This window comes from Stigmatopora argus, chromosome 3 (assembly GCF_051989625.1).
Source record: "Stigmatopora argus isolate UIUO_Sarg chromosome 3, RoL_Sarg_1.0, whole genome shotgun sequence".
Taxonomy (NCBI): Eukaryota; Metazoa; Chordata; class Actinopteri; order Syngnathiformes; family Syngnathidae; genus Stigmatopora; species Stigmatopora argus.
Genome location: NC_135389.1, coordinates 23,285,320 through 23,301,208, shown reverse-complemented (window position 1 = coordinate 23,301,208; position 15,889 = coordinate 23,285,320). Strand labels below are relative to the sequence as shown.

The following is a 15,889-nucleotide window of genomic DNA, read 5'->3' as shown; positions in this document are numbered from 1 at the left end:
GATGGCAAAATAAAAGCTGACCTGGATAATTGGCGCTCAGCCCGACAGATGAAGCTAAGCTACAATGTGAAAAACGGGATGCTCGTAGTAGAAAACGTGCAAAAGGTCTCTGCAGATGAACAAAAGTCATTTATTCAATCTATGTTTTCAGATTTCAGTTGCAAGGAAAGATTTTTTCAAGAGTGATACATTCATGGGCAAAATGACTCACATTGAATGCAAACATGATCATATCTTCAATCTCGTTAACGGAAGTGATTAGAAAATGATGATTAGTGTTTCTGTATTTGAATTGAATGCCTTTATGGCCATGAAACAACCTGTACAATTAGTTTTAATAAAGTGCGCACATAAATAAGTAGTCATTAAAGGATTTTTAGAGTACAAAAAGTCAACACGTTCGAGTTTTATGCCCCGTTCAAGCTAATTGCTAAAAACAGCATCGCTCGGTGGCGAGCGAGTTATGACTTCCGCATTCCAAAAATTTCACTACCACTCCCGTGATGCTTTGCGACGCAGTCGGCCAAAAATTCAAGTAGCACTCCCGCCATGCTTTGTCACTTCCGCATTCCAACAATAAAACTACCAATCCCGTGATGCGCTGCCACTTCCGCATTCTCAAAATGAAACTACCACTCCCGTGATGCTTTGCTACGCAGCCACCCAGTCATGCGGGTGGAAACCCAAGTGGGCATCCGCTCCACCACACGAAGAAGAAACTTGGAGGAAAGATGAACGAAGAGGAGGACGCCGACGAGTCGAGCCCCGGCCAGGCTCCTCGACTTGAGGAAAGCTCCGCCAAGGAAGCCGACGTCGCCGACGCCGTCGCCGACGATAAAGTCGACGTCGACGGCGACGTCGACGTGGAAGAAGCGGCGAAAGAGCACTCTCCGAAACTCTGCGGCTTCTTGAGCAAACTCTCCGGGAAGGGGCCTTTGAGGGGCTACAAGCCGCGGTGGTTCGTCTACGACCCGAGGAAATGTTATTTGTATTACTTCAAGAGCCCCCAGGACGCCTTACCTTTGGGGCACATCGAAATTGGAGATGCCTGCTTCAGCTACGACGTGGAGGCCGAAGAGGGACACTTTGCAATCAGTGCTTCGGCCAAAGAGTTTCTGCTCAAGGTATCTTGGCTTTTTCCCTAAACTTTTTTTCGGCTACTTGTCACGTTTACTTTCACTTTTGAACGGCTCACACGCCCATTGACACGGCATTTGTGAGCTAACTGCCGTTGACGGCGAATGACAGTCTATTTATTTGGCAGTTGTAAAAATGTAAAAAAAAGAATGGGATGATTTGACCTCATGTCCGCTGGTCACATGATTGCCATCACATGACACCGTCAGGTCGTCTTGTTTTGCATCATTACATTATTAATCAATATAAAATAGATAGCGTGGTTGCAGGCGGCGACTGAGCAACGCAATGATGTAATTCAGCTTTTTAAAAGGAATACAAAAAATCTTTTTTTATTGGTCACAAGAGGTTTAAAAGAAATCTGCCCACCCTGATCCCAAGTTTTGGGGGATTTCAGGGAAATGGAAACTTTTCCTGCTTACATTTGATAGAAAACGGTTTCGGGAGTAGAAAATAGGCTTTGAAATTTAAAGTCAAATGCAGTGTCTTTAGGACATAAGGTGGGCTTTGCATTGAAGTCCAGTTCTTAACTTTAGGTATTATAGTCTGAACCAGGGCTGAACGATATATGGGGGAAAAAACGACATTTGTTGGTTTCTGATGTTAAAAAAATGAATATTTCTAATGTGATCCCGTAGGAGCAAAAGTTTTATCATTTCAAATTCAAATTCAAAAGCCTTTATTGTCATCATACACAGCTGCGTATAACAAAATTGTTGGTGCTACTCCAAGCTTTTTAAAGTGTGTTTTACCAGTAAAAAAACAAAAACAAAACAAATAGTAGTATAAAAGTATAAAAAGTCACATCTCGGCTAGGTGAATTCTAAAATATTGCACCGATTCTAAAATATTGCACAGATTTCAAAGATATTGCACTTTGTTATTGCACACCCTGAAGTTATTTCTTCACAATAAATTTTGACCACGTTGTTCTCGTCCACTTGGCTGAAAAAAAAGACCTGCCAAGACCAACATGATAAGATGTAGTAAACATACACATAGTTTGCGAAAGGTTATTGCAATTAAAATTACATTAACAATACTCACTTTGGACTTTTTTTGTCTGGTGCTAGTATGGAACTGCACTCTAAAATATTAGTTTGTCATTCAGCATACGGTATTTCGGCATTTTAGCCCAACTATGTGTGCGTATAATGGCTTTTGGTTAATGATGGTGTGTTTGTGTTGGTAGGCTCCCAGCAAACAGGTGATGCACTTCTGGCTCCAGCAACTCCAACACAAACGATGGGAGTTCAGCAACTCACGTGGGCGTGGCCAGAGGGACAGCTGGAGCTCTCCCACCTTAGCCCACCCAATCAGCGGACTCGTCGCTCAAGATAACGGTACGGGGGTCGACGTGCACCTGCTGCATCCATCCGTCTATCCCACCGTGACTTTTACTTTGAGCTCATTCCACCTGGGGAGGAATGATTTGCTTCACTGGCAGAGGCGGAGCTTCACCTTTTTGTTTATTTAGCTTTTAATTGGGCTTTTGTCCCTTTTTTGGAGGGCCTCCAGACAGTCTTTTTTTCCATATTTCCCTTCTCTACCACACCTTAATCCAATGATTACGTCATCAGCAAGATTGAGAACCATCCTGGTGATTTGATTAAGGTGTGGTAGAGAAAGAAAGACTGGAAACCTGTGGTTTAAAGCCTTTAATGCAACATTTCCAGTCGTAAAAGACCTTGATCCCCCCGTCACCCTCCTTCGATGTACTGTGATGATAGGCAGGAATGGAGATAAAACCCAGTAGGTCAGTCAGGCATTCAATAAGATGTCCTCCCTCCTGGAATACAATGTTAAATATTCAAGGGCATTGGAAGATAGGCATGACTGAATATAGGCTTTTAATTATCTAGAGCACAGGTGTCAAAGTGGCGGCCCGGGGGGCAAATCTGGCCCGTCAGATCAATTTGTGCGGTCCGAGAAAGTAAATGATGAGTGCCGACTTTCTGTTTTAGGATCAAATTAAAATGAAAAGTATAGATGTATCTTACATTTCTTGATTTTGGCCCTCTTAAATCAATAATTGTCATTTTTTAATCTTTTTTCTGTGTTTTTAGTTCTAAAATCATTTTGTAAAATCAAAAAATATATTTTAAAAAAGCTAAAATAAACATTGTTTTAGATCTATAAAAAATGGAATATTCAGGGCCTTTAATCCATTTACAAAAATCGTGAAATCAAGTTGACGTTAAAGCTGCCCGCGAACCAACCCGAATCTGACACCCTTGATCTAGAGATAACGGCTCAAAGCATGTCAAAACAATGTCTTTTTTTGAAAGACTTGGTTTATTATCTGCTTTATAAAGACAAAGACAAAAGTTCTCCTTCGTGATCTTTGTCTAGTTGGGCGGAAAACAACTATTTATATTATGTGCGTGTACTCCATGTGCTAAAAAATAGGAATGAACTAACATGGAATTCATCCGGGTTAAGGGCGATCCATTGCGTTCAAAACAAGCACCCATGATGCACCACAAGCCGTCAATCAAAAGCGTGCCGTGGTTCCCAGTGTTGCGTATCATCGTCTTTCCTCTTCTTCCTCCGAATCCCAGATGGAATTCTCTTTGAAAAGCTCAGTGACAGCATGGAGAAGCTCCGCAGCGACTTTGCCGTGGAGTCTCAGGCGGACGGCTCGACGGGGATCAACTCGCCCAGAGGGACCGCCGTGGCGGGGAACACCCTTAATTTCTCACTCAAGACCATCGGCGCAGATATCAGGTTGGTTGGTTGGTTCCACGTACACATTGTTCAAAAGCAGTGGCGGTCCGTGCATTTTCTCGTAGCGCCTTCAACGGGTCAAATCCATTTCCTAGCAGCATTTAATGATTAAATACAAATACTGGAGCTTTTCAGACATTACAACCGGGCCAGGGGGGTGATTTCACCGGGAAAAAGACAGCAATGGACGTCAATGGCGAAACGGCAAAAATTGCACTAAAATGGGGTAAAAGCCACTTCCTAGCAGCATTTAGTGATTAAATACAAACACTGGAGCTTTTCAAAAATCAGAACTTGACCCACAATTGAAATATTATTTAGGAAAATAGCCATATTTTACTCACCAAAAATCCTTTTGACCTGTACATATCCCTCCTCCTTTCTTTCTTCCTTCTTTTCTATCACCATCGAAGCTAATGATGAAAGTCGAGCCTGTCCTTTCGTCGTATTTCTGGCATAGTCCGTCTTGAAAATGGCTTTAAATCAACATAACAATATATTTGCTTGTGCAGCTAGCTCCAGATACAGTTTGGTAGCTAATCATAGTTGGTGAAAGCGATGACGTATCCCTGCGACAAGGCAATGACGTATCCCTACGCCTGCGACAATACATTGTGGTGTTGCCAACTCGAAATCTGATTGGTTAAAGCAACAGTCTTATCGACACTTGTTTAATGCAGCAGAGCCTGCAGAACTGATTGTGAAGGCTTTGAGGCAGATTTCTGACCCTGGCAACAAATAATGGCTGAAATGTGATTGGTTAAATGCTTCAATATGAAAACACACCTCTGGAAGCAGTGCAAACAGGGGGGAAAAGCAATGAAAGGAAGCTAACAGACAATTTGGAATTATTTAATAAGTATTGATGGACAAAATATAATATATGATTCAGATATTTCTTAGGCCAGCAGAGAAGGCCCTGACGGCCCGCCACTGTTCAGAAGCTAGATCACCTTTGACCTAGTGCCACGTGGATCCGCTGTGATCATTCATTTCAATGCCTTTATTGTCATTATACAATACATTATATAGTACAATGAGATTTCAAGGTTAGGGCTTCATGGTCGTCGTCTAAAGCCATTTCGCCTCGTCCGTTCTTATTTTAATTCAAAGCTTTGAATGGCACGCGTGTATTTTGGAGTCCTTGCTAAAGAAGGAAACTAGCTTTGAGTGAAGAAGAATAAAAAAAAGGGCCCTCACTTTTTTTCTGAGGTGTAATGCAATAGAGGAAATTGTCACACACATCATCCTTTGCCATCGAACGCCGATGCAAATAGTTCCCCTTACGAGGGAAACGGCATGATTCGACGCTAAAGTAACAACTATGCGATGAGTGGAGTGCAAGCTTAGCATTTTGCAGCATTTAAAAAAAAAAAAATTCTTTATAAACAAGCCTCGTTGTAAATTGGACGACCTCGCCGGGGCTTCTTGAGCAAATCTTGAGCTTCAACCTACAATGCACACATAAGTAAGTCGTCATGAATTGACTATTTTATTTATATACAATAAAAATGAAGTGAGGTAAAAGAAAAAAAAGTGGCAGTACGTGAGCTAGCAATGGTGTTTTAGTGCAAGATAAAAATTAGCAGTGCTAAGACTGAAGTCAAAGTCTGAGAAGATTCCTTATTGATGTGCATCTGGAATTTGACGTACCGTATTTTCACGACTATAAGGCGCACATAAAAGTCTTAAATTTTCTCCAAAATACACAGGGCGCCTTATAATCCAGTGCGCTTTATATATGGACCCATACTAAAATTGTTATCACGATAAAATCAAATAAATCAGTGGATAGGGTACACCATCTCTCACAACTACGGCAAGCAGCCCCCGACTACTATTTTCCCCATAGAAAAAGTACTGCGCAGTGACTGCTGGGATATGTAGTTCTTTTGTCAATACACCCAATGGATTGTGGCCTGTATACATCGACATCAGCACAACTTGACGAAGGGTAGCATGCAGCGCCAGGCTAGTTATGCTAGCTACTAGCTAGCTACTATTTGCGAATGGATTGTGGCCTGGATATCGACATCAACACAGCTTTACGCTAGCTACTAGCTAGCTACTATTTGCGAATGGATTGTGGCCGCCTGGACAAATGTATAAAACTCAGCGTTTTTGATGACTCATTTGGACAATTGATCAATTCGGACACAGAAAATGAGGACTTTGATGGATTTGTGGGTGATGATGACGTGAGTGCATTGTAAAATGATTAAATAAAGTACCACCTAACTCACTTTTGCTTCTGTTGCCTTTTTAAAAACGTGTTTTTAGCGTGTGGGTGTAGCGTGCATGTTTAAGCTGGTTTATGTTTTGCCATGCCTGGCTGCGTCTATAAAAACGGTGCGTCCTTTGTGTGTGTCAAATACAGAAATAGCACTCGTTATTGACACTGCGGCTAAAAATTCGATGCGCCGTATAGTCGTGAAAATACGGTGTGTATATATGGCGCATCAGGTGACTCCAGTGCTGACTTTTCCGTTGTAGGAACTCCATGTCGTACCTGCGAGCGGGCAGGGCGGGCGACAGCAAACGCAGCGTCTTTTACACGGGCAACAGCGGCGGCAGCGCCGACGAGTGGGAGCTCTTGGACGCCCCGCCCAAAGACTTCGCCGAGCACAAGCAACACCCAGAAGTTCACCGCCGTAAGTCAAGTTCTTCTTCTTCCTCCTCTTGGCTTCCTTTTGATCCAATGTGCTCCCTCAGACTCTTTCGGATCGGCGTTCGACTTTGTGCGCAACTCGTCCAGGCCAAGGAGGCCCCTGTTGCGGGACGCCGCCGGTTCGGGGAGGTCGGCTCGCCACGCCGACGGCTCCCCGCTGGAGGTGAACGGCAAATATTTGGAGATGCAGCTCCGCCTTCAGAGCCAGCAAGAGGAACTGTGTGGCCTGCAAAAAGAAGAAGCCCGACTTAAAGAGGAGTTAGCCAGTCAGAAGGTACAAAGGAAAAGATTTCACCCACCTTGACTTTCTTCTTTCCGCCATTTTTTTTCTCATCTTATTACAGTGGTACCTCGACATACGATCGTAATCCGTTCCGAGACTGAGATCGTATGTCGAGGTTTTCGTAACTCCAGCGAACGTTTCCCATTGAAATGAATTGAAAATAAATTAATTCGTTCCAACCCTCTGAAAAAACACCCAAAAACAGGATATTGGATTGGAAAAAATGTTTCATTTCTTCTAATTGGCCATCTATTAACAAAGTAACACATAACTAGTGGTTTCATAGTAATAAAATGTGTTTAATATAACTAAAATTGGGCGGATTTTGTGGACGGACGGGAGAGAGAAACGCACAGAGGGTTCGTTTTTTTCCCCACGACAACGCACTCGTAAACGGAACAAACATTTAAATTAACTTGGATTAATATATATATAGACCAGGGTTGGGCAAACTTTTCGGCCCGGGGGCCACATTGACTTTAAAAATTTGACAGGCGGGCCGGGTCAGCACAAGATACGATACATATAAAAACTGTATCCGTTAACAGTACATATGAAACCTAAACAAAAAAAGGACTAAAGTATCAACATACTCATCACTCATCTGGGATTTATGGGGTGCTTTCTTGATTTTCATCAGACTAAAGGTCTGTTCACACATAGTTAGAGCCAAATAACACCAGAATCCTCTGTGCCATCTTCTGGATGTTTGGAAATGTGGCTGCACTTAATGAAGCAAAAGATTTAGAGACTTTCAGGGAGTTGAACTTGTGACATTGGAGATCAATCAGTTCCAACTGCAACTCCTGTGGAACCGTTCCCGGGTCTTGTGAGAAAGGACATGACACCAGCTGTCAATTTTTCCAAAATCACAAAACCGACGGCAGAATTGCTCATGCATGTCATCCAATGATTTTCTGTATTTTTTCACATGCGGGGGCCTCTTTTAACGCAACCAGTGTGGGGAAATGAGCAAATGACTATGCTTGAAAAATAAAACCAGCTTGGTTTTGAAGGCGGAAAGTTTGCTTGCATCAAAAAAAAGATAGAAGGGCTGTAAAACACGAAAAACAAATAAGAGTGGACAGCTACTGTCACTGGCTTCTGCGCGACGGTGCCATCTTGGGAAAAAAAAATTATAATAATTTGGACAATGTCGGCGGGCCGGATTAAAAGGCCTAACGGGCCGTATATGGCCCGCGGTCCGTAGTTTGCCCACTGTACAATATTTGCTCCATATGATTGATTAGGAGCTGGTGAGACTCTTGCAGCAGACCTTAAGAACGGCACAGTGCGATCGGGAAGCGGCGCAACGCCCAGCGCCGCCGCCGCCGACTCAGGATCCCCCGTCCGCGGAGTCCGACGACGGAAGCCGGCGGTTGGCGCCCGGGCCGCCGGGGGAGACGGAGCGTCTCCAGGCGCTGGTGGGAGAAAAAGACGGGCAGGTCCGATCCTTGTGCGGCCACATGGAGCGCCTGGCCTTGGAGAAGGAGAGCCTCCAGCAAGAGCTGAGGGGTCTGAAGGTCAAGGTGGGCGAGATCAACGATCAACTGGGAATGCTGATGGAGACCATCCAGGCCAAAGACCGAGCCATCGTGAAGCTGTCGCAGCAGAGCGAGGAGAAGAGCGCCACGCCCAACGAGGCTTCCGCCCACGTTGGGAAGGAACGACAGGAAGTGGACGTCCTCAAGGTATTCCGTGGCTTTAAAATGCAATACTGTCGTAGTAGCCAGTGAATTTTAGGGTCATTTAGGGTCACTTGTTGACCAGATGCCAGTCACTGTTAAATTCCACTTCACTTCCTGTTAATGGCGTGCTATTTTTGGGTCACTTCTCGTTGATTTGGGGCGTTTGCAGATCACTTCCTAGGGACATTTTGGGGCTAAAAATAAATGACTACCCAACATTTTTTTTTTAGGTCAGTCCTGTTTTTGTTTTTTTCATCAAAAGGAGGGAATGCTAAGGTTTTTATTGGCGTTAATCGGTCGTAACCGTGTCGTTGCTGTATGTATGATCAATGTGCCATTGGATGGAAAGGTTTGGGTTAATTATAAGTACATTTTGGGGCTAATAAACCAATATAAACGCAGTGCCATGGGAATTTTTGGAACATTTAAGACAAGGGTGTCAGACTTGGGTTGGTTGGCGGGTCGCTTTAACGTCAACTTGATTTCACGTGGGCCGGACCATTTTAGATATAATATTTAGTAGTTTTTTTATATATATTCATTAAAAGCACTGGATTAAAAGCCCTGAATATTCAGTTTTTTATAGATCTAAAACAATGTTTATTTTAGCTTTTTTTAAATATATTTTTAGATTTTACAAAATGATTTTTGAACTAAAACACAGAAAAAATGGATTAAAAAATGACAATGATTGATTCAAAAGGGGGAAAATCAGGAAATTTAATATACATCTATACTCTTCATTTTAATTTGATCCTAAAACAGAAAGTCGGCACTCATGTTTTACTTTCCCGGGCCACGCAAAATGATGCGGCGGGCCAGATTTGGCCCGCGGGCCGCCACTTTGACACTTTAAGGTGTGAAATGTGGGCGAACATGCCCAAACAAGAGAACTAATTGGACTCCGCTAAAGCATTCCCATGGTAATTTCTCAGTATTTGACCCGTTTTACTTTCAGGACAGTCTTCAAGGCTACAGAACGCAAAACAAATTCCTCAACCAAGAAATCCTGGAGCTGACGGGCTTGCGCAGAAATGCTGAAAGTCGCGAGAAAGCATTGGAAGCCAAGGTAGGTGCCTTCGTGGTTACACCGTGGGTGTGCATAGCAGGAAGTCTGAATCACGCTGAGGGAAAGTCCAAGATGAATGACTTCTCCCCACCCGATTGCGCAGTACACGGCACTGGAGGCCAAGTTGTGTCAGGTGGAGAGCAAATATCTGGTGCTGCTTCAAGAGATGAAGAATCCCGTGTGCTCGTCTTCGGAGCAGAGTCCCGCCCGGGAAGTCATCTCCAGGTTGTTGGAGGAAGCGTTGCAGCTGGAAAGCCCCGAGCGGGAAGACCAACCCGTCTTTAGAGCCAACACCGTCAGGTACGGAATGATAAAACACTCCTGCGGGATGAATAAGTCATATGTCGCTATGTATACAGCTACGGTAATCCCTCAAATATCGCGGTTAATGTAGACCAAGGGTGTCGGACTCGGGTTGGTTCGCGGGCCGCTTTAACGTCAACTTGATTTCACATGGGCCGGACCATTTTAGATATAATATTTAGTTGTTTTTTTTTAATAAAGGGATTAAACGAACTGGATCAAAAGCCCTAACTATTCCATTTTTATAGATCTAAAACAATGTTTATTTGAGCTTTTTTTTCTTAGTAAAGGAAAATCTCTTAATCATTATGTTCCATATTATAGTGGAAAAAATATTTTTATATATTTTTAGATTTTACGAAATGATGCCGGACCATTTTAGATATAATATTTAGATTTTTTTAAATAAATGGATTAAAAGAACTGTATTAAATGGCCTGAATATTCAGTTTTTATCGATCTAAATCAATCTTTATTTTAGCTTTTTTTATATATATTTAGATTTTACAAAATTTCACGTGGGCCGGGGACCATTTTAGATCAAATATTTAGTTTTTTTTTTGTAAATGGATTTAACGAACTGGATTAATGGGCCTGAATATTCAGTTTTTAGAGATCAAAAACAATGTTTATTTTAGCTTTTTTAATATTTTTAGATTTTACAAAATGATTTTTGAACATGATAATCAAGGGATTACTGTACCTGTTTGTTAGGCTATTTTCAAGAATAGCCCCGCCCTAAATATTGTTTAGGATTGAAATATTTGCCCCCCTGTTGCTATGTTAAGAAATGAAATTTGTAGAGGATTTCCAGCTAGTCACCGTTTGCTAATTCTTTTGCAGCTGATTGATCTTTGAGAGTAAATTGTCATGTTTAGTGAATGCTCACCTTTGGCTCACGTTCCATCGTTAAAAAGTATGAGGAGGCAAAAAGTCAGACATGATTTAGTAGGTCTTGTCTCCAGAAATTCATGTTTCAATACTACTTCAGCATATTTATTTTTTCTTAAAGGAAAACAACATAGCGGAGCATTGAAAATTGGCTTTTTCGCCTTTTCAATTTTATAGGGCGAATCCAAGTCCAGTTTTTTTTTCTAATTCTAATTTCAGGGGGTAACGTTCAGTATTTTACACTAAATTGAAATGGATTTAAATGTTAAAGGTGCACGCTGTCGTTTATGAGGAAAATAATCGGAACAGGCAATTGCGATTGGTGCACCCCTATTTTTTTCAAAGGATTTTTAAGGAAATAATTTTCTAATTGCATTTAAATGCTATCGGCTAGCATCAATAGCAACCCATGAGCTAACGCCGTCGCTGCCTTGTCTCCGACAGCGAGTACGATGTATTCGGCTTCAAGACGTTGCCCGAGGAGGAGGAAGAAGAGGAGCGCCTGGTGGCCAAAGTCCGAGCCCTGGAACTCAAGTCCCTGTCCATGACGGAACGCGAGGTGTCGCTAGGCGTCAAGTGGGAGAACTTCCTGGCCGGCACCATGAACCGCAAGCTGGCGCGCTCGCCCGAGCTCAAGGCGCTGATTCGCTGCGGCGTCCCCCACGAGCACCGCTCGCGGCTCTGGCGCTGGTGCGTCTCGGTCCACGTGCAGAAGTTCCGCCACCAGCTGGCGCCCGACTACTACGAGACCTTGCTGGGCGTGGCCCGGGACAAGCCCAACCCGGCGTCCAAGCAAATCGAGCTGGATCTGTTGCGCACTTTGCCCAACAACAAGCACTACTCGTCTCCCAGCGCCGTCGGGATCCAGAAGCTCAGGAACGTCCTGCTGGCCTTCTCCTGGAGGAATCCAGATATCGGATACTGCCAGGGACTCAACAGGTAGCAAATTGAGGCCACGGTGAAGGTCAAACCTGGGAATTTTTGATTGATGGATTGATTTTGTCAGGTTAGCGGCTATCGCCTTACTCTATCTGGACCAAGAAGATGCTTTCTGGAGCCTCATCGCTATCGTGGAGGTCTTCATGCCAAGAGACTATTACACCAAGACTCTGCTTGGCTCACAGGTAAGCGCAAGTGCGGAACATGCACCGTATTTTCACGATTATATGGCGCATCGCATTTAAAGGCGCAGTGTCAGTAACGAGTGCTATTTCTGTATTTGACACACACACACAGGACGCACCGTTTTTAAAGACGCAGTCAGGCATGGCAAAACATACACCATCTTAAACATACGGACACACGCTAAAAACATGTTTTTAAAAAGGCAACAGAAGCAAAAGTGAGTTGAGTTGTACTTTATTCAGCCATTTTACAATGTACTTACGTCATCATCACCCACAAATCCATCAAAGTCCTCATTTTCTGTGTCCGAATTGAACAATTGTCCAAATGAGTCATCGAAAACGCTGAGTTTTCTACGTTCGTCCAGGCGGCCACAATCCATTCGCAAATAATAGCTGGCGTAACTAGCCCGGCGCTGCCTGCCACCCTTCATAAAGCTGTGTTGATGTCGATGTCCATGCCAACATCTAGCGGCAGGAGTTCTTTTGTGAATCCAGCCGGAATGACGGCGAGCACCAAATTAGTGTGCTCGCCATCATACTGGGTGTATTGACAAAAAACTATATATCCCAGCAGTCACTGCGCAGTACTTTTTCTACGGGGAAAATAGTAGAGTCGGGGACTGCTTGCCGTAATTGTGAGAGCTGTAGAGGATGGTGTACCCCACCTGTGTCAAAGTGGCGGCCTGGGGGCCAAACGTGGCCCGCCGCATCATTTTGTGTGGCCCGGGAAAATCAATCATCGACTGATTTATTTTCTTTTATCGTGACAACAATTTTTAGTATTGGTCCATATATAAGGCGCACTGGATTATAAGGCGCACCTGTCTATTTTGGAGAAAATTTAAGACTTAAGTGCGCCTGATCGTCGTGAAAAGACGGTAGTTTAAAACTATAAATAAATGATGGCACGCTGTGGTCTGGTCCAGGTGGACCAACGGGTCTTCAAGGACCTGCTGAACGAGAAGTTGCCGCGACTCCACGCCCACTTTGAGCAACACAAGGTGGACTTCTCCCTCATCACCTTCAACTGGTTCCTGGTGGTGTTTGTGGACAGCGTGGTCGGCGACATCCTCTTCAAGATCTGGGACGCCTTCCTCTACGAAGGTCCCAAGGTGAGACGGCCGAACCGACCGACCAATCAAGGCACAACGTTCCTTTTCCGCTCGGGGAATGGCCATGATCGCCTACACCTAACGGACGGCCCACCTCCGCAGATCGTCTTTCGTTTCGCTCTGGCGCTCTTCAAATACAAGGAGGAGGAGTTCCTGAAGTTGGAAGATTCCACCGCCATTTTCAAGTATCTCAGATATTTCACTCGCACAATCCTCGACTCCAGGTAAGAGAATTTTCAAGTTTGGACTTTTTTCCTTTGGTGAGCATCTTTACCTCTTTGAAATGGAGGAGGACACCCATAAAAGACACAAAGAAATTGTTTTTAGTCAGAAAAAAATAGTCTCCAGTTCTTGTATTGTGTACAGCAGTGGCGGTCCGTGCATTTTCTCGTAGCGCCTTCAACGGGTAAAATCCACTTCCTAACAGCATTTAATGATCTTGAAAATGGCTTTAAATCAACACAACAATATATTTGCTTGTGCAGCTAGCTCCAGATACAGTTTGGTAGCTCTGGCTAATCACTAGCCAATCATAGTTGGTAAAAGCGATGACGTATCCCTACGCCTGCGACAAAGCATTGGAAATCTGATTGGTTAAAGCAACAGTCTTATCGACGCTTGTTTAATGCAGCAGAGCCTGCAGAAGTGATTGTGAAGGCCTTGAGGCAGATTTCTGACCCTGGCAACAAATAATGGCTGAAATGTGATTGGTTGAATGCTTCATTATGAAAACACACATCTGGAAGCAGTGCAACCAGGGGGAAAAGAAGCTAACAGACAATTTGGAATTATTTCATAAGTATTGATGGACAAAAATAATATATGATTCCAGTGGCGGGCCTTCAGGGCCTTCTATTTTGTACAGTTAAAAAGGATTTTTGGTGAGTATAATATGGCTATATTCCTAAATAATATTTCAATTGTGGGCCCGGTTCTGATATCTGAAAAGCTCCAGTGTTTGTATTCAATCACTAAATGCTGCTAAGAAGTGAATTTTACCCCATTTTAGTGCAATTTTTGCCATTTCACCATTGACGTCCATCGCTGTCTTTTCCCGGGAAAATCACCCCCCGGCCCGGTTGTAATCTCTGAAAAGCTTCAGTATTTGTATTTAATCATTAAATGCTGCAAGCAAGTGGATTTTACCCGTTGAAGGCGCCACGAGAAAATGCATGGACCGCCACTGTATGAGTCAGATATTTCTTAGGCCAGCAGAAAAGGCCTTGAAGGCCCTGACGGACGGCCCACCACTGGTGTACAGTAGAGACAAAGAAGACAATCACCAGCATTCTTTCTGTTCAAGTTGTTGCAATATGTACGTTTTATATATATTTTTTCTCCCCCTGTTCTCCTTTGAGGAAACTGATGAACATCGCCTTCGTGGACATGAACCCGTTCCCCATGAAGCAAATCCAGAACCGGCGTGGCTTCCACCTGGAGAAGGTCCGTTTGGAATTGAGCGAATTGGAAGCCATCCGCCAGACCTTCCTGCGGGATAGGGACACGGCTCAGGACCGACGTAGCTTCGTTAGCGACGACGACGAGGAAAACTGAACGCACCGTGGACGACTGCTCACGGACGGAACGGAACGCCACGTCTGACCCATCCACTCGTGGACCAAAATATCAGTATTCCACCATTTTTTTCCCTCTTTTCTCTTGTCTTAACTTTGCGTTTACATTTTGGAACTACGTCTAGGTCAATTAGAAGTCTGTGGAACGTATTCTTACTTTGCTACAGTTCAAAAAGTAGCCTATTATACAGTTTCACTACACGTAGTATGAAATATTTTCTGATTTCGCTTCTAGTTTGGCAAAATCATACATTTGCCAACTGGATATATCAGAAATATCCTACCAATTTGATACAAGGTACTTTCTTAGATTCATTTAAAGAGTTTTACATTTTGAAGTGAACCACTGAATGGTATTACCACGCACATTTCGAGATGCACGTTTTTTGGAATATTTCAGGAGCGCTTGGGCCAAAGTTTAGTTTTTTTATGAACTTGAAAAGTTGTCATTTTTCACCCCTGTAATTTTTTTGCTTTAGCTTTTGAGACAAATCCTATCCATTCCAAAGAAATTTGAAAATTACAACTTTTTTTTGCTGTTTGGGGTCCAGCCAAAGTAGTTTTCAGGCACTCCTTGAGTACAGTGTTTTCCTTTGTTTTCTAAAAATTCCATTTAAACTTCACTTTTGCATATCACATCAAATGTTTTCATTGGATACTGAAGACTTTTCCATGTTTAGCAGGTCAACATTTCCTTCTTGGATTGCTTTTTTCCCCAAGCGACCGCTTGCTGAAAGTTTCATCCCGTGTCCACAAGATGGCAGTGCTGAGTTTGTACATGCTGGATTGTTTTTGTTCCAAAGTTCAACTCGTATTTAAATCTGTGATTTTCCGAGCGACATTTCCAAACAACAAATGTGAACTAAAGCTATCATTTAGGAGTCGCCTCATTGTGTTATCTCCTCGCCATTCATTAGCCAACTCAGCTCACCTGTATTTGGACCACGTGTCACTTTACCTAGCTAAATGCTGATATGATAGAAATTATATTAGATACTATGTCATCGTTTTTCTTTTTTGCCATTCTATTGCACACTTTACATTCCAAGGCACTTCCATGTGACGTTTTCTATCAATTACCGAGCGAAAGGTACGTTACAATTTGTCATTCTGTTCGTTAATAAAAGCATTTTTTTAATAAAAAAAAAACATGACGGTTTGACTGTCAGTAAGGACGCATGCCAAGTACTAGTCATGATATAGTTATGGATAGCTAGAGGAGGCCTTCGCGTGGGAGCAATGTTCCCTGTAAGGCTTATCCCCCAAAAAATAAAAATTGGGATTTTATTTTGTGCGCTCCATATGATTTG

The 15,889-nt window shown here is 43.2% G+C and overlaps 1 protein-coding gene across 1 annotated transcript; it reads left to right on the top strand.

Annotated features, from left to right (window-relative positions):
• The first annotated feature begins 655 nt into the window (after nucleotides 1–655).
• tbc1d2b (TBC1 domain family, member 2B) lies at nucleotides 656–15,460 on the top strand. Its single transcript, XM_077596686.1, has 13 exons — nucleotides 656–1,124; nucleotides 2,330–2,480; nucleotides 3,699–3,864; nucleotides 6,358–6,515; nucleotides 6,577–6,806; nucleotides 8,066–8,506; nucleotides 9,462–9,572; nucleotides 9,676–9,872; nucleotides 11,211–11,705; nucleotides 11,773–11,890; nucleotides 12,820–13,005; nucleotides 13,108–13,229; nucleotides 14,364–15,460. The coding sequence occupies exons 1-13, from the start codon at nucleotides 732–734 to the stop codon at nucleotides 14,557–14,559; spliced, it is 2,964 nt and encodes a 987-aa protein (XP_077452812.1). The 5' UTR covers nucleotides 656–731; the 3' UTR covers nucleotides 14,560–15,460.
• The last annotated feature ends 429 nt before the right edge of the window (nucleotides 15,461–15,889 follow it).